The sequence below is a fragment of the Nerophis ophidion genome, linkage group LG04 (assembly GCF_033978795.1).
Source record: "Nerophis ophidion isolate RoL-2023_Sa linkage group LG04, RoL_Noph_v1.0, whole genome shotgun sequence".
NCBI classification, from domain to species: domain Eukaryota; kingdom Metazoa; phylum Chordata; class Actinopteri; order Syngnathiformes; family Syngnathidae; genus Nerophis; species Nerophis ophidion.
The window spans coordinates 51935777-51954241 of record NC_084614.1 but is presented as its reverse complement, the minus strand read 5'-3'; the positions used below and the strand labels follow the sequence as shown (position 1 = coordinate 51954241).

General features: G+C 48.1%; 1 protein-coding gene across 6 annotated transcripts in view; it reads left to right on the top strand.

Annotated features, from left to right (window-relative positions):
- Positions 1-18465, top strand: part of camkk1a (calcium/calmodulin-dependent protein kinase kinase 1, alpha a) — a 202275-nt gene that overhangs the window by 137441 nt on the left and 46369 nt on the right. For all 6 annotated transcript variants that reach the window (XM_061898329.1, XM_061898327.1, XM_061898325.1 and 3 more), the window contains one exon: positions 17497-17696. In XM_061898329.1, coding sequence (XP_061754313.1) covers positions 17497-17696 — 200 coding nt within the window. The remainder of the gene's footprint in view (positions 1-17496; positions 17697-18465) is intronic.

Sequence of the window (18465 nt, the reverse complement as noted above, 5' to 3'; positions counted from 1 at the left end):
TTCTCATTCCGGTCGCTTCACACTCGGCTGCGAACCGATCCAGTGAGAGTTGAAGATCCCGGCCAGATGAAGCCATCAGGACTACATCATCTGCAAAAAGCAGAGACCTAATCCCGTGGCCACCAAACCGGAACCCCTCAACGCCTTGGCTGCGCCTAGAAATTCTGTCCATAAAAGTTATGAACAGAATCGGTGACAAAGGACAGCCTTGGCGGAGTCCAACCCTCACTGGAAACGTGTCCGACTTACTGCCAGCAATGCGGACCAAGCTCTGACACTGATCATACAGGGAGCGGACTGCCACAATAAGACATTCCGATACCCCATACTCTCTGTGCACTCCCCACAGGACTTCCCGAGGGACACGGTCGAATGCCTTCTCCAAGTCCACAAAGCACATGTAGACTGGTTGGGCAAACTCCCATGCACCCTCAAGAACCCTGCCGAGAGTATAGAGCTGGTCCACAGTTCCACGACCAGGACGAAAACCACACTGTTCCTCCTGAATCCGAGGTTCGACTATCCGGCGAAGCCTCCTCTCCGGTACACCTGAATAAACCTTACCGGGAAGGCTGAGGAGTGTGATCCCACGATAGTTGGAACACACCCTCCGGTCCCCCTTCTTAAAGAAAGGGACCACCACCCCGGTCTGCCAATCCAGAGGTACCACCCCCGGTGTCCACGCGATGCTGCAGAGTCTTGTCAACCAAGACAGCCCCACAGCATCCAGAGCCTTAAGGAACTCCGGGCGGGTCTCATCCACCCCCGGGGCCTTGCCGCCGAGGAGCTTTTTAACTACCTCAGCGACCTCAGCCCCAGAAATAGGAGAGTCCACTACAGATTCCCCAGGCACCGCTTCCTCAAAGAAAGACGTGTTTGTGGGATTGAGGAGGTCTTCGAAGTATTCCCGCCACCGATCCACAACATCTGCAGTCGAAGTCAGCAGAACACCATCCGCACCATACACGGTGTTGATAGTGCACTGCTTCCCCTTCCTGAGGCGCCGTATGGTGGTCCAGAATCGCTTCGAAGCCGTCCGGAATTCGTTTTCCATGGCTTCCCCGAACTCTTCCCATGTCCGAGTTTTTGCCTCCGTGACCGCTAAAGCTGCACACCGCTTGGCCCGTCGGTACCCGTCCACTGCCTCCGGAGTCCTATGAGCCAAAAGAACCCGATAGGACTCCTTCTTCAGCTTGACGGCATCCCTCACTGCTGGTGTCCACCAACGGGTTCTGGGATTACCGCCACGACAGGCACCAACAACCTTGCGGCCACAGCTCCAATCAGCCGCCTCGACAATAGAGGTTCGGAACATGGTCCACTCGGACTCAATGTCCCGCACCTCCCTCGTGACATGTTCAAAGTTCTCCCGGAGGTGTGAATTGAAACTCTCTCTGACAGGAGACTCTGCCAGACATTCCCAGCAGACCCTCACAATGCGCTTGGGCCTGCCAGGTCTGTCCGGCATCCTCCCCCACCATCGCAGCCAATTCACCACCAGGTGGTGATCGGTAGAAAGCTCCGCCCCTCTCTTCACCCGAGTGTCCAAAACATAAGGCCGCAAATCCGATGACACAACTACAAAGTCGATCATGGAACTGCGGCCTAGGGTGTCCTGGTGCCATTTAAATTCTGAGCCATTTAAATTAAATACGGAATGTAATTGGTCGAAACTGGTAAAAACATAATTGATGTACAGGTCACCCATACAGCGAAGGCTATTCTTCTCCAGAGATGTAAATCATGGGTCAATCCGAACTGGTATGAAAAGGGGATTATTACAAATGGCCGTTGCTTAAGGGAGTGAGAGCCACCGAAAATGCTGTCTAATTTGTGACCACATCCTAAGTGTGCTTATTACCACAGTGTTCCTTGTCAAGCTAGCATGAGAGAGTGGAAGGGTGCCACACACCAGAGATGGGAGAGAAGAAGAGCAGGAGTCAGCCTCTAATTGGCACCAACTGCACTGGGGTGAGATTAACCAAAGTGTAATTTGGGGAAAATGAGCTGCCCAATAATAACTGATGACATCCGGCAGCCCAAACCCGCCCACCAACTTGCCTCCCTGGAGTAAAGTCCTAGTTGTTCCCACACGCTTACCGGCCCAAATAAAATAAGAAATAATGCCGTTAATAGATTTAAAATAGGACTTAGGGAGAAACAAGGCGAGACATTGAAATGAATAAAGATATTTTGGTAGCACATTAATTTTTATAGTGTGTTACCTTCTCTGATTTGACTGTAGCGCTTAAAGCTGTGACATTTTTTTCACGGAGTGTACGAATGGTGTGTGATTATAACGCCGATGTTAGATATTTTAAATGGTATGGACAAAGGTGACATTTCTTCAGCCGGTTGATTAACCGGAACACATTCACTTTTCAAAATATTTAATTCATATCAAGAAATAATGCCAAAAGTGCCCTAGTGCAGGCGTGTCAAACTCAAATATAGAGTGGGCCAAATTTTAAAACCGAACAAAGCCGAGGTTGAACAAATTAACCTTTTAATAGGGACCCACACAAGTTTTGCATTGAATATTGAACCAGCAAGGCTTATATAACTTTATAGTGACATGCAAAATCGAGTTTCAAATAATAATAATAATAATAATAAAAAAATATCAATGGCATATCAAATTAAAATTTAAACAAAAATTGAATGCCTCTTTTCGGCGGTGGGGTTGAGGTGGATGCGGTTTGGTGATAGCGGGGGGTGTATATTGTAGCGTCCCGGAAGAGTTAGTGCTGCAAGGCGTTCTGGGTATTTGTTCTGTTGTGTTTATGTTGTGTTACAGTGCGGATGTTCTCCCGAAATGTGTCATTCTTGTTTGGTGCGGGTTCACAGTGTGGCGCATATTTGTAACAGTGTTAAAGTTGTTTATACGGCCACCCTCAGTGTGACCTGTATACCTGTTGACCAATTATGCCTTGCATTCACTTGTGTGTGTGTATAAGCCGCATATATTATGTGACTGGGCCGGCACGCTGTTTGTATGGAGGAAAAGCGGACGTGTTGTAGAGAACGCCAAAGGCAGTGCCTTTAAAGCCCACCCCAAATATTGTTGTCCCGGATGAAATTCGGGAGGGGCACTGAACTTGGGAGTCTCCCGGGAAAATCGGGAGGGTTGGCAAGTAAGAGTGTTAGCGGTGAATGCGGTGTTACAGCTGCGGGCCAGCTCTAATGTTAATTTGATATTGCCTCAAGGGCAAAGTGAAATCACACGGCGGGCCGATTTTGGCCCGCGGGCCGGAGTTTGACAACCATGCGGTAGAGGCAGGGCATTTCTCTTAGCACAGAAAGTTGCGAACTTTATCGTGGATGTTCTCTACTAAATCCTTTCAGCAAAAATATGACAATATCGCAAAATAATCAAGTATGACACATAGAATGAAGCTGCTATCCCCGTTTGAATAAGAAAATCTCATTTCAGTAGGCCTTTAAATTGGAATAGGGACAACATTAATTTTGAACAAGTTTAGAATTAGTGCTGTAATTGGTCAAGCTAATTATGGCCAGGCAATATGCCTCATTAGTTCCAGGCTGCTGAGCAATATATATATATATATATATATATATATATATATATATATATATATATATATATATATATGTATATATATATATATTATCAGGTCTTTGGTCTATGTGCACGATCAAGTTCGGGGAGAGCTTGAAGAGTTTTGTCTCCAAGCAATTCCACGAGAAGTTTAGAGAAAAAGTCTGTGGGTCGAGGTCTCTCAATGGGATCCAGTAGTCCTATTATTCAAATATTATTCCCGCGGTTCTGGCTTTCCATGTCCACAGCCTCTAGTCGAGCATTGCTATCGATCAGGGCAGCGCAATATTAAGTTTGGCATTGTTTTCCAGATCATCGAGACGTTGTCCGTGGACATTTACCTTGGTTCTGTATTTTGTCCAGTCTGGATTCAACTGCGGCGAATGTTTTTTTTTTTATGTCACTCGAGATAGTAGCTCTGTGGTCCTCCAACAAGCTACCTATGCTAGCCAGACATAAGCTGCATGAGGTAGAGGCTTCTGATTCGTCTTTCTTTCGTATTTGAGAAGATTTCGACATCTTGTCTTTTCGTTTAGAGAACAATGATGTTTATCCCTCTGTTTTGATATTTTTTACAATAGGCATTTTCTATAATAACTTATACAATTATAATTATAACTTTCACAACTGTGCATACAATGATTCTGTCACACCTGGGTGAAGTATTGTCTGGGTTTTGTTTGGTTTCATGTTGTCTTGTCATTTCCTGTTTTATTTTGAAAGGTTAACTCCCTCTCGTTTCAGGTCACTTGCCCTTCCTCCTGTTTCACTGGTCTGATGTCTCTCCTGATTGCCTGATTGTGCCCACCTGTGTCACCCTCCCTCATGTGTATAAATGTCTGGTCTTCCTCTTGTCTTGTGCCAGAGTATATCGTCTTGCTACGTGCCTCCAGCCTTGTCCACAGCCTTGAACCAAGTTTTGCTAAGTATTGCCTTGCCTTATTTATTGATTTCTTTGTTTCCTCTGCGAAAGAGAGATTTTGTTTGTTAAAGTTTTTGGTCAAGAATTTTGTCTAATTTCAGTGCTTTGCCTTCTTTTTTCCCCCTCCTCTTGGAGCGCTTTAGTTTGTAGTTTTCTCAGCTTTTTATAGCGCTCTTTCCGTTAAATGTTTCTTGTCTCCTCTGCGTGAGTGACTTACTTTTTTTAGCTAATCATAGATTGTTGTTCTTTTGTTAGAAGATTTGTGTGTAATTTAGCATTTGCCTTTTTCCTCCCTATGGAGTGATTTTCTGTTTATTGCGTTTTGCCTATGTTTTTTGTTATCATAGATTCCATAGCCGCTTTGCTTTAATCACTCTGTTCAAAGAGATTTCAAAGAAAACTTAAATAAAGCCTGTGTCAATTGTCCCCCTTCTGCACCTGAGTCCTCATTCTCGCCAAGGTTTAACATTATACTCTGGCCAGTATGGACTCAGCAGAGGCAAAACAACTGACGGAAATCCTGCGCACCCAGGAATCACGACTCGCCCGACAGGAGGAGTTTCAAACGGCAATGGCAACAAACATGGGTCACCTTTCCTCCCAGCTACAAGGGCTACTTGAGCAGTTTGCTCGACCGGTTCTGGCCTCCCTCCCAGCCCCCCACGCCACCCATTGCTCCCACTCCATCTTCACCTCCTCCCGGAGCCGGATGCAAGCTGGCCCCTCCGGCGCCATACTCTGGCGCCCCCGGTTTGTGCAAAACCTTTTTGATTGACTGTGCTATTCATTACGAATTGATGCCCCATGCATTTCCCACTGAACGTTCCAAGATTGCTTTTATGATTTCCCATCTTACGGGTAGAGCCAAGGCGTGGGCTTCTGCCGAATGGGGGCGGAACTCGTCACTCTGCCACTCGTTTACAGACTTTCAAGCTGCTCTGACAAGAACTTTTGACCCGGTGTCCTCCAGCAGAGAAAAGGCACAAGAACTAAGCAGTTTAAAGCAGGGCAGCGGTTCCGTGTGCGACTATGCCATCCGCTTCCGCACGCTGGCAGCTGAAAGTGGGTGGGACGACATGGCGCTTTATGATGTTTTTCTTAAGGGGCTCGGAACTTCCATACAGGACCTCCTCATTCCCTTGGACCTACCCGATAACCTCGATGCCCTCATCGCACTAGCCATCAGGACGGACAACCGACTTGCCCAGCTTAAACGACAGCGAGGTGAAGGATCGGAAGCTGCAGGAAGAACCACCCGTCCTTTCGCACCTAGCTGGTTGACGACTCGGCGCCCACCTCAGGTGCTACATCCTCACCTGCGCACAAATGGGGAGAAGGAACCAATGCAGCTGGGGAGAGCCCGACTGACCCCAGAGGAGCGACACAAGCGGCTGATGGAGAGAAGATGCTTTTACTGCGGAGAGGGCAGCCATCTTGTCGTTTCGTGTCCAACCAAGGGGTCCCAGGCGGTGAGTCATGTTCCTCAGATACCACGCATTCTTACCAAGATCACAATAACCCATCACACGACCACAATGCTAGAGGCGCTAATAGACTCTGGGGCAGATGAGAGCCTGATGGACTGGAGTTTAGCTAGGAGACTAGGACTCAAGTCAGAACCACTAGCTAAACCCATTAGGGCCCGTTCTCTAAATGGAAAGGAACTTTTCACCATCACACACATCAGTGAACCTTTCCAGATGAACATAGACGGCCACCAGGAACAAATTTGTCCATACCTGATTATTTCCCCTTCTCATTCGTTAATCTTGGGGTATCCATGGCTGTACCAGCATAACCCTCGTGTTGACTGGAAAACAGGGAAGATCAGTTTATGGGGGAGGGAATGTACCCATAAATGTAATTTTTCTACTGTCCAAAAGAAAAATGTCAAGGAAATTAATCTTTTTTCTGCCAATCCTGCCACAGACTCAGAATTCCCGGACCTGAATTCTGTTCCTCCCTGTTACCACCACCTCCGTCAAGTCTTCATCAAGACTAAGGCTATGTCACTTCCACCCCACCGTTCCTACGACTGTGCCATTGAGTTACTGCCCGGTGCCACTATTCCCAAGGGGCGCCTGTACTCTGTCTCTGGTCCAGAAAGAGCAGCCATGAATGACTATATCTCGGAATCATTGAAAGCTGGCTTGATCCGTCCATCGTCATCACCAGCAGGAGCAGGGTTCTTCTTTGTGAAGAAGAAAGACGGCTCGTTAAGACCTTGCATTGATTACAGCCCACTCAACGACATTACTATCAAGAACCGTTACCCTCTTCCCCTCATGTCTTCTGTCTTCGACCAACTCCAACAGGCCAAAATATTCACCAAACTGGACCTACGCAACGCTTACCATCTGGTCCGAATAAGAGAGGGAGACGAGTGGAAGACCGGATTCAACACACCCAGCGGCCACTATGAATACAGGGTCATGCCCTTTGGACTCACCAACGCCCCCGCCGTGTTCCAAGCAATGATCAATGAAGTTCTAAGACTTCCTGGACCATTTTGTGTATGTCTACCTTGACGATATATTGATTTATTCTCCTGATAGTTACACTCACCAAGTCCACGTAACTCAGGTCTTAAAGAGACTCTTGGACAATGACTTGTATGTTAAAGCTGAAAAGAGTGTTTTTCATGCCGACACTGTCTCCTTCCTGGGCTTCATTGTAGCTCCTGGAAGAGTGCAGATGGATCCGGCTAAAGTGAGCGCTGTGGCCAATTGGCCTACACCTGACAACCGCAAGAAGGTTCAGCAATTTTTGGGTTTTGCTAACTTTTACAGGCGGTTTGTCAGAAGCTTCAGCGCAATAGCTGCTCCTCTCCATGCTCTCACCTCTCCCCAGGTGCGGTTCCACTGGTCTCCAGAGGCAGAGAGGGCCTTCCAGACACTCAAGCACCGCTTCACCTCAGCGCCCATCCTCACCATTCCGGACCCGCAGCGCCAGTTCGTCGTGGAGGTGGACGCTTCTAATGAAGGAGTTGGAGCGGTCCTGTCTCAACGCTCTCATCAGGATGGCAAGATGCATCCCTGTGCCTTTCTGTCGCGGCGGCTGTCCAAAGCTGAAAGAAACTATGATGTTGGCAATCGTGAATTGCTGGCGGTAAAGCTCGCCTTGGAGGAATGGCGGCATTGGCTCGAGGGGGCCGAACACCCATTCATCGTCTGGACTGATCACAAAAATCTGGAATACATCAAGAAGGCTAAGAGACTCAATTCTCGCCAGGCCAGGTGGGCGCTTTTTTTTAATCGCTTTTCCTTTTCGCTCTCCTACAGGCCGGGGTCCCGCAACGTCAAGCCAGATGCCCTGTCACGACAATTCGACCCCGAGCCTGAGGCCAAGCAACCTGAGACCATCCTTCCACTGAACTGTGTGGTAGGAGCGGTAACTTGGCCAATAGAAACTGAGGTAAAGCAAGCTAACTGTGTGGCCCCGCCACCTAGGATATGTCCTGATAATCGATTGTTTGTCCCCATTGAGCTGCGTCCCCGGGTGATTCATTGGGCCCACACCTCGCTGCTTTCATGTCATCCGGGAGTTAAAAGAACTGTTTGTGATCTCCCGGCGGTTCTGGTGGCCAGCCATGGAGACGGAGGTCCGGGAGTACGTAGAGGCGTGTTCGGTCTGTGCCAGGAACAATACTTCTTCCAGGCCTCGCATGGGACTTCTCCAGCCACTCCCCATCCCTTCCAGACCATGGTCAAACATCGCAATGGACTTCGTTACTGGGCTCCCGGTCTCACAAGGTAACACCACCGTTCTCACCGTGGTCGACAGATTCTCCAAGATGGTCAGATTCATCGCTTTGCCTAAATTACCATCCGCTAAGGAGATGGCAGAGATTATGATGACAAATGTGTTCAGAGTTCATGGATTCCCCAAAGACATTGTTTCAGACCGGGGGCCCCAATTTGTATCACGATTCTGGAGGGAGTTCTGCCGACTCATTGGAGCCAAGGCCAGCCTAACATCTGGATATCATCCGGAAGCCAATGGCCAGACCGAAAGACTAAACCAGCAGCTGGAAACCGGCCTCCGTTGCTTGGTCTGCCAGAACCCCTCCACATGGAGCAAGCACCTGGTCTGGGTAGAGTATGCGCACAATTCATTGCCTACATTAGCCACCGGCCTCTCTCCCTTTCATTGTGCTTTAGGGTACCAGCCCTCTCTCTTTCCAGAGAATGAGTTGGAAGTGTCGGTCCCATCCGCCCATGCCATGGTCAAACGTCACCGTATCTGGGCAGCCGCCCGCCAGGTATTGAACAAACAAGGAGACCGGATGAAGCGGGCGGCAGACCGCAAAAGAAGGCCTGCACCCACCTACCAGCCTGGTCAGAAAGTCTGGCTATCAGCCAAAGACCTGGGCCTCAACGTTTCATCAAAAAAACTGGCACCACGTTTTGTAGGCCCATTCCCAATCCACAAACTCGTTGGACCTGCAGCGGTGCGGCTTCGTCTTCCCCGATCCCTCCGCGTCCATCCCACCTTCCACGTCAGTCAGATCAAACCAGCCAAAGAAAGCACCATGGTCCCAACCACCACGTCCCCTCCACCACCCGAAATGATCGAAGGCGGACCAGTCTACAAGGTTAAACGCTTGTTGGCAGTACGCAACCGAGGCCGTGGCAGACAATTCCTGGTGGATTGGGAAGGATATGGACCTGAAGAGAGACAGTGGGTTCCATCCCGCCACATTGTCGACCCCACTCTCATTAGTGACTTCGATAGACTCCACCCTGAGGTTCCTGGGGCCGTCAGGAGCCGGCCTTAGACGGGGGGGTTCTGTCACACCTGGGTGAAGTATTGTCTGGGTTTTGTTTGGTTTCATGTTGTCTTGTCATTTCCTGTTTTATTTTGAAAGGTTAACTCCCTCTCGTTTCAGGTCACTTGCCCTTCCTCCTGTTTCACTGGTCTGATGTCTCTCCTGATCTCCTGATTGTGCCCACCTGTGTCACCCTCCCTCATGTGTATAAATGTCTGGTCTTCCTCTTGTCTTGTGCCAGAGTATATCGTCTTGCTACGTGCCTCCAGCCTTGTCCACAGCCTTGAACCAAGTTTTGCTAAGTATTGCCTTGCCTTATTTATTGATTTCTCTGTTTCCTCTGCGAAAGAGTGATTTTGTTTGTTAAAGTTTTTGGTCAAGAATTTTGTCTAATTTCAGTGCTTTGCCTTCTTTTTTCCCCCTCCTCTTGGAGCGCTTTAGTTTGTAGTTTTCTCAGCTTTTTATAGCGCTCTTTCTGTTAAATGTTTCTTGTCTCCTCTGCGTGAGTGACTTACTTTTTTTTAGCTAATCATAGATTGTTGTTCTTTTGTTAGAAGATTTGTGTGTAATTTAGCATTTGCCTTTTTCCTCCCTATGGAGTGATTTTCTGTTTATTGCGTTTTGCCTATGTTTTTTGTTATCATAGATTCCATAGCCGCTTTGCTTTAATCACTCTGTTCAAAGAGATTTCAAAGAAAACTTAAATAAAGCCTGTGTCAATTGTCCCCCTTCTGCACCTGAGTCCTCATTCTCGCCAAGGTTTAACATTATACTCTGGCCAGTATGGACTCAGCAGAGGCAAAACAACTGACGGAAATCCTGCGCACCCAGGAATCACGACTCGCCCGACAGGAGGAGTTTCAAACGGCAATGGCAACAAACATGGGTCACCTTTCCTCCCAGCTACAAGGGCTACTTGAGCAGTTTGCTCGACCGGTTCCGGCCTCCCAGCCCCCCACGCCACCCATTGCTCCCACTCCATCTTCACCTCCTCCCGGAGCCGGATGCAAGCTGGCCCCTCCGGCGCCATACTCTGGCGCCCCCGGTTTGTGCAAAACCTTTTTGATTGACTGTGCTATTCATTACGAATTGATGCCCCATGCATTTCCCACTGACCGTTCCAAGATTGCTTTTATGATTTCCCATCTTACGGATAGAGCCAAGGCGTGGGCTTCTGCCGAATGGGGGCGGAACTCGTCACTCTGCCACTCGTTTACAGACTTTCAAGCTGCTCTGACAAGAACTTTTGACCCGGTGTCCTCCAGCAGAGAAAAGGCACAAGAACTAAGCAGTTTAAAGCAGGGCAGCGGTTCCGTGTGCGACCATGCCATCCGCTTCCGCACGCTGGCAGCTGAAAGTGGGTGGGACGACATGGCGCTTTATGATGTTTTTCTTAAGGGGCTCGGAACTTCCATACAGGACCTCCTCATTCCCCTGGACCTACCCGATAACCTCGATGCCCTCATCGCACTAGCCATCAGGACGGACAACCGACTTGCCCAGCTTAAACGACAGCGAGGTGAAGGATCGGAAGCTGCAGGAAGAACCACCCATCCTTTCGCACCTAGCTGGTTGACGACTCGGCGCCCACCTCAGGTGCTACATCCTCACCTGCGCACAAATGGGGAGGAAGAACCAATGCAGCTGGGGAGAGCCCGACTGACCCCAGAGGAGCGACACAAGCGGCTGATGGAGAGAAGATGCTTTTACTGCGGAGAGGGCGGCCATCTTGTCGTTTCGTGTCCAACCAAGGGGTCCCAGGCGGTGAGTCATGTTCCTCAGATACCACGCATTCTTACCAAGATCACAATAACCCATCACACGACCACAATGCTAGAGGCGCTAATAGACTCTGGGGCAGATGAGAGCCTGATGGACTGGAGTTTAGCTAGGAGACTAGGACTCAAGTCAGAACCACTAGCTAAACCCATTAGGGCCCGTTCTCTAAATGGAAAGGAACTTTTCACCATCACACACATCAGTGAACCTTTCCAGATGAACATAGACGGCCACCAGGAACAAATTTGTCCATACCTGATTATTTCCCCCTCATTTGTTAATCTTGGGGTATCCATGGCTGTACCAGCATAACCCTCGTGTTGACTGGAAAACAGGGAAGATCAGTTTATGGGGAAGGGAATGTACCCATAAATGTAATTTTTCTACTGTCCAAAAGAAAAATGTCAAGGAATTTAATCTTTTTTCTGCCAATCCTGCCACAGACTCAGAATTCCCGGACCTGAATTCTGTTCCCTGTTACCACCACCTCCGTCAAGTCTTCATCAAGACTAAGGCTATGTCACTTCCACCCCACCGTTCCTACGACTGTGCCATTGAGTTACTGCCCGGTGCCACTATTCCCAAGGGGCGCCTGTACTCTGTCTCTGGTCCAGAAAGAGCAGCCATGAATGACTATATCTCGGAATCATTGAAAGCTGGCTTGATCCGTCCATCGTCATCACCAGCAGGAGCAGGGTTCTTCTTTGTGAAGAAGAAAGACGGCTCGTTAAGACCTTGCATTGATTACAGCCCACTCAACGACATTACTATCAAGAACCGTTACCCTCTTCCCCTCATGTCTTCTGTCTTCGACCAACTCCAACAGGCCAAAATATTCACCAAACTGGACCTACGCAACGCTTACCATCTGGTCCGAATAAGAGAGGGAGACGAGTGGAAGACCGGATTCAACACACCCAGCGGCCACTATGAATACAGGGTCATGCCCTTTGGACTCACCAACGCCCCCGCCGTGTTCAAAGCAATGATCAATGAAGTTCTAAGAGACTTCCTGGACCATTTTGTGTATGTCTACCTTGACGATATATTGATTTATTCTCCTGATAGTTACACTCACCAAGTCCACGTAACTCAGGTCTTAAAGAGACTCTTGGACGATGACTTGTATGTTAAAGCTGAAAAGTGTTTTTCATGCTGACACTGTCTCCTTCCTGGGCTTCATTGTAGCTCCTGGAAGAGTGCAGATGGATCCGGCTAAAGTGAGCGCTGTGGCCAATTGGCCTACACCTGACAACCGCAAGAAGGTTCAGCAATTTTTGGGTTTTGCTAACTTTTACAGGCGGTTTGTCAGAAGCTTCAGCGCAATAGCTGCTCCTCTCCATGCTCTCACCTCTCCCCAGGTGCGGTTCCACTGGTCTCCAGAGGCAGAGAGGGCCTTCCAGACACTCAAGCACCGCTTCACCTCAGCGCCCATCCTCACCATTCCGGACCCGCAGCGCCAGTTCGTCGTGGAGGTGGACGCTTCTAATGAAGGAGTTGGAGCGGTCCTGTCTCAACGCTCTCATCAGGATGGCAAGATGCATCCCTGTGCCTTTCTGTCGCGGCGGCTGTCCAAAGCTGAAAGAAACTATGATGTTGGCAATCGTGAATTGCTGGCGGTAAAGCTCGCCTTGGAGGAATGGCGGCATTGGCTCGAGGGGGCCGAACACCCATTCATCGTCTGGACTGATCACAAAAATCTGGAATACATCAAGAAGGCTAAGAGACTCAATTCTCGCCAGGCCAGGTGGGCGCTTTTTTTTTAATCGCTTTTCCTTTTCGCTCTCCTACAGGCCGGGGTCCCGCAACGTCAAGCCAGATGCCCTGTCACGACAATTCGACCCCGAGCCTGAGGCCAAGCAACCTGAGACCATCCTTCCACTGAACTGTGTGGTAGGAGCGGTAACTTGGCCAATAGAAACTGAGGTAAAGCAAGCTAACGGTGTGGCCCCGCCACCTAGGAGATGTCCTGATAATCGATTGTTTGTCCCCATTGAGCTGCGTCCCCGGGTGATTCATTGGGCCCACACCTCGCTGCTTTCATGTCATCCGGGAGTTAAAAGAACTGTTTGTGATCTCCCGGCGGTTCTGGTGGCCAGCCATGGAGACGGAGGTCCGGGAGTACGTAGAGGCGTGTTCGGTCTGTGCCAGGAACAATACTTCTTCCAGGCCTCGCATGGGACTTCTCCAGCCACTCCCCATCCCTTCCAGACCATGGTCAAACATCGCGATGGACTTCGTTACTGGGCTCCCGGTCTCACAAGGTAACACCACCGTTCTCACCGTGGTCGACAGATTCTCCAAGATGGTCAGATTCATCGCTTTGCCTAAATTACCATCCGCTAAGGAGATGGCAGAGATTATGATGACAAATGTGTTCAGAGTTCATGGATTCCCCAAAGACATTGTTTCAGACCGGGGGCCCCAATTTGTATCACGATTCTGGAGGGAGTTCTGCCGACTCATTTGAGCCAAGGCCAGCCTAACATCTGGATATCATCCGGAAGCCAATGGCCAGACCGAAAGACTAAACCAGCAGCTGGAAACCGGCCTCCGTTGCTTGGTCTGCCAGAACCCCTCCACATGGAGCAAGCACCTGGTCTGGGTAGAGTATGCGCACAATTCATTGCCTACATTAGCCACCGAACTCTCTCCCTTTCATTGTGCTTTAAGGTACCAGCCCTCTCTCTTTCCAGAGAATGAGTTGGAAGTGTCGGTCCCATCCGCCCATGCCATGGTCAAACGTTGTCACCGTATCTGGGCAGCCGCCCGCCAGGTATTGAACAAACAAGGAGACCGGATGAAGCGGGCGGCAGACCGCAAAAGAAGGCCTGCACCCACCTACCAGCCTGGTCAGAAAGTCTGGCTATCAGCCAAAGACCTGGGCCTCAACGTTTCATCAAAAAAACTGGCACCACGTTTTGTAGGCCCATTCCCAATCCACAAACTCGTTGGACCTGCAGCGGTGCGGCTTCGTCTTCCCCGATCCCTCCGCGTCCATCCCACCTTCCACGTCAGTCAGATCAAACCAGCCAAAGAAAGCACCATGGTCCCAACCACCACGTCCCCTCCACCACCCGAAATGATCGAAGGCGGACCAGTCTACAAGGTTAAACGCTTGTTGGCAGTACGCAACCGAGGCCGTGGCAGACAATTCCTGGTGGATTGGGAAGGATATGGACCTGAAGAGAGACAGTGGGTTCCATCCCGCCACATTGTCGACCCCACTCTCATTAGTGACTTCGATAGACTCCACCCTGAGGTTCCTGGGGCCGTCAGGAGCCGGCCTTAGACGGGGGGGTTCTGTCACACCTGGGTGAAGTATTGTCTGGGTTTTGTTTGGTTTCATGTTGTCTTGTCATTTCCTGTTTTATTTTGAAAGGTTAACTCCCTCTCGTTTCAGGTCACTTGCCCTTCCTCCTGTTTCACTGGTCTGATGTCTCTCCTGATTGCCTGATTGTGCCCACCTGTGTCACCCTCCCTCATGTGTATAAATGTCTGGTCTTCCTCTTGTCTTGTGCCAGAGTATATCGTCTTGCTACGTGCCTCCAGCCTTGTCCACAGCCTTGAACCAAGTTTTGCTAAGTATTGCCTTGCCTTATTTATTGATTTCTTTGTTTCCTCTGCGAAAGAGTGATTTTGTTTGTTAAAGTTTTTGGTCAAGAATTTTGTGTCTAATTTCAGTGCTTTGCCTTCTTTTTTCCCCCTCCTCTTGGAGCGCTTTATTTTGTAGTTTTCTCAGCTTTTTATAGCGCTCTTTCTGTTAAATGTTTATTGTCTCCTCTGCGTGAGTGACTTACTTTTTTTTAGCTAATCATAGATTGTTCTTTTGTTAGAAGATTTGTGTGTAATTTAGCATTTGCCTTTTTCCTCCCTATGGAGTGATTTTCTGTTTATTGCGTTTTGCCTATGTCTTTTGTTATCATAGATTCCATAGCCGCTTTGCTTTAATCACTCTGTTCAAAGAGATTTCAAAGAAAACTTAAATAAAGCCTGTGTCAATTGTCCCCCTTCTGCACCTGAGTCCTCATTCTCGCCAAGGTTTAACAGATTCAATAATTGACCAATAGAATCCTGATTTAAATTGTTAAATAAATGTCGGTATTTTCTTCATTTTCTGGTGACAATGAATTGGTTTGATGTTTAATACATTTTACAAATACCTTTGAAAATAAACGTATTTTGCTTTTATTTGTTTACTTGTATAACATGAATACATCTTTACTTTACCAAATACAGTAATACCTTAAGTTATGAGTATAATTGGTTCTGTGACGCAGTTGGCCATTGAAATGAATTAGAACCAATACAGCACAACTTTAACATTTAACATGCATTTCAATTAGTAAAAAACAAATTTTCTGCATTCTAGACGAGCCGTTAGTTTTAAAGAAGACGTCCAAAGTCCATCTTGGCGACCATTCATAGCCCACAGCTGTTTTTTTTATTATGAGCTAATAGAATAGAATTGAAATGAAGGTGGACTAAGATCACAGAGCATGAAATAAGAGGGTACAAGGAAAAAAATGGACATGATTTAACAAAACAAATAGGACTGGCATGTTTGGTCAGGCTTCGGTTTAGCAACATTATTAAACGGATAGTCGAACCTCGGATTCAGGAGGAACAGTGTGGTTTTCGTCCTGGTCGTGGAACTGTGGACCAGCTCTATACTCTCGGCAGGGTTCTTGAGGGTGCATGGGAGTTTGCCCAACCAGTCTACATGTGCTTTGTGGACTTGGAGAAGGCATTCGACCGTATCCCTCGGGAAGTCCTGTGGGTAGTGCCCAGAGAGTATGGGGTATCCGACTGTCTTATTGTGGCGGTCCGCTCCCCGTACGAACAGTGCCAGAGCTTGGTCCGCATTGCCGGCAGTAAGTCGAACACATTTCCAGTGAGGGTTGGACTCCGCCAAGGCTGTCCTTTGTCACCGATTCTGTTAACTTTTATGGACAATTTCTAGGCGCAGTCAAGGCGTTGAGGGGTTCTGGTTTGGTGATCGCAGGATTAGGTCTCTGCTTTTTGCAGATGATGTGGTCCTGATGGCTTCATCTGACCGGGATCATCAGCGCTCAATGGATCGGTCGCTTCGTGTGAAGCGACCGAAATGAAAATCAACACCTCCAAGTCTAAGTCCATGGTTCTCGCCGGAAAATGGTTGAATGCCGTCTCCGGGTTGGGGAGGAGACCCTGCCCCAAGTGGAGGAGTTCAAGTACCTAGGAGTCTTGTTCACGAGTGGGCGAAGAGTCGATCGTGAGATCGACAGGCGGATCGGTGCGGCGTCTTCAGTAATGCGGACGTTGTACCGATCCATTGTGGTGAAGAAGGAGCTGAGCCGGAAGGCAAAGCTCTCAATTTACCGGTCGAGCTACGTTCCCATCCTCACCTATGGTCATGACCGAAAGGATAAGATCACGGGTACAAGCGGCCGAAATGAGTTTCCTCCGCCGTGTGTCGGGGCTCTCCCTTAGAGATAGGGTGAGAAGCTCTGCCATCCGGGAGGAACTCAAAGTAAAGCCGCTGCTCCTTCACATCGAGAGGAGCCAGATGAGGTGGTTCGGGCATCTGGTCAGGATACCACCCGAACGCCTCCCTAGGGAGGTGTTTAGGGCACGTCCAACCGGTAAGAGGCCACGGGGAAGACCCAGGACACGTTGGGAAGACTGTCTCCTGGCTGGCCTGGGAATGCCTCGGGATCCCCTGGGAAGATCTAGACAAAGTGGCTGGGGAGAGGGAAGTCTGGGTTTCCCTGCTTAGGCTGTTGCCCCCACGACCTGATCTCGGATAAGCGGAAGAAGATGGATGGATGGAATAAACTGCAGGAATATATGAATGAGCAGATTATCCTATCAATGTCTTTTTTTCTTCCCTGATGGTACTGACATTTTCTGCCAGGATTCATCAAAGGACGGCGTGGCAAAGTTGGTTGAGTGGCTGTGCCAGCAATCTGAGGGTTACTGGTTCAATCCCCACCTTCTACCATCCTAGTCCCATCCGTTGTGTCCTTGGGCAAGACACTTCACCCTTGCTCCTGATGGGTCCTGGTGAGCGCCTTGCATGGCAGCTCCCACCGTCAGTGTATGAATGTGTGTGTGAATGGGCGAATGTGGAAATACTTTCAAAGCGCTTTGGGCTCCTTAAAAAGGGGTAGGAAAGCGCTATACAAGTACAACCCATTTACCAAGTAGATCAGGCAGCATGTGACACTATTTTCACAAATAGAGCCAAGCCTGTACCACTTCGACCATCTCTGGGATGTGAGAAGACTGTCACCAATACATCTGCACCACAACAATACAGAACAAGAATGCAGCTTTGAACTGGAAAATTTATTGTGACTTTGCAGAAGCTAGTAGAAACGATGACAAAGGAAAAATATGCCGTAATTGAAGCTAAAGACGGTCAAATCAAATGTAAGTGTCCTCTTTTTTTATCCAGCAGATTAACTTGCACTTGTGTGTCCACAGTGCACTACCAGAAGATTGTTCACAGGGACATCAAACCTTCTAATTTGTTGCTCGGGGATGACGGCCATGTGAAGATTGCAGATTTTGGAGTGAGCAACCAGTTTGAGGGAAGCGATGCCATGCTGTCCAGCACAGCTGGTACTCCTGCCTTCATGGCTCCCGAGACCTTGTCAAACAAGCGCAAGAGCTTCAGTGGGAAGGTAAGTTGGTTCCTCATGATGCTTGATAGACACAGTAGCCTTCATTTGATCCACTTCCCTCCTTCACTGTGGCGTCCCCCATGGATCAGTTCTTGGGCTCATCCTATTCGCTTTGGATCTTATCACACTCAGTGTGCTATTAACCGAAAACAAAAAAACTCTCATATAATTTTGATGCAGATGATTTCCAAATATGCGCAACTTGAGTGCTTTAATAACATGAAGACTTGGTTGACCCAAATATTCAAAGATTCAGATCGAATGTGTGTCAGAAATAACAACACAGTGTCATCATTGTAAAGTTTAACAACATAAAACACACTGGTGGCTTGGCCTGAGCATAGTCAAAGGACGGAACAAACGTGAAATTAAAATCTGACAAAACACAATGCAGACTTATGCAAAAACAAAAATATTAAAAAAAAGCACAACTTTAATAATCAGGGAAAATTCAAGACACTTAGAGCCAACTATCAGATGTACATGAAGCTTTTGAAATTGACAACAGGAAGAATTAAGTCAAAGTACTTGTTCTCAAATACATGAAGATGTCAGTTTCCACACAAGTACATAACATTTACAACTCATAAAGACTGAAGTCAACAACAACAACTCTACAATACTAAAATACCCAATTCTACAATATTTATAATACATTAAATTCAGTTTCATTCATGTATATTTAATATTAATAATACATTTAATTAATTGAAAAACAAGTACTCTAGTACTTCAACTTACAAACACATTGCAATTTACGACCGAGTGT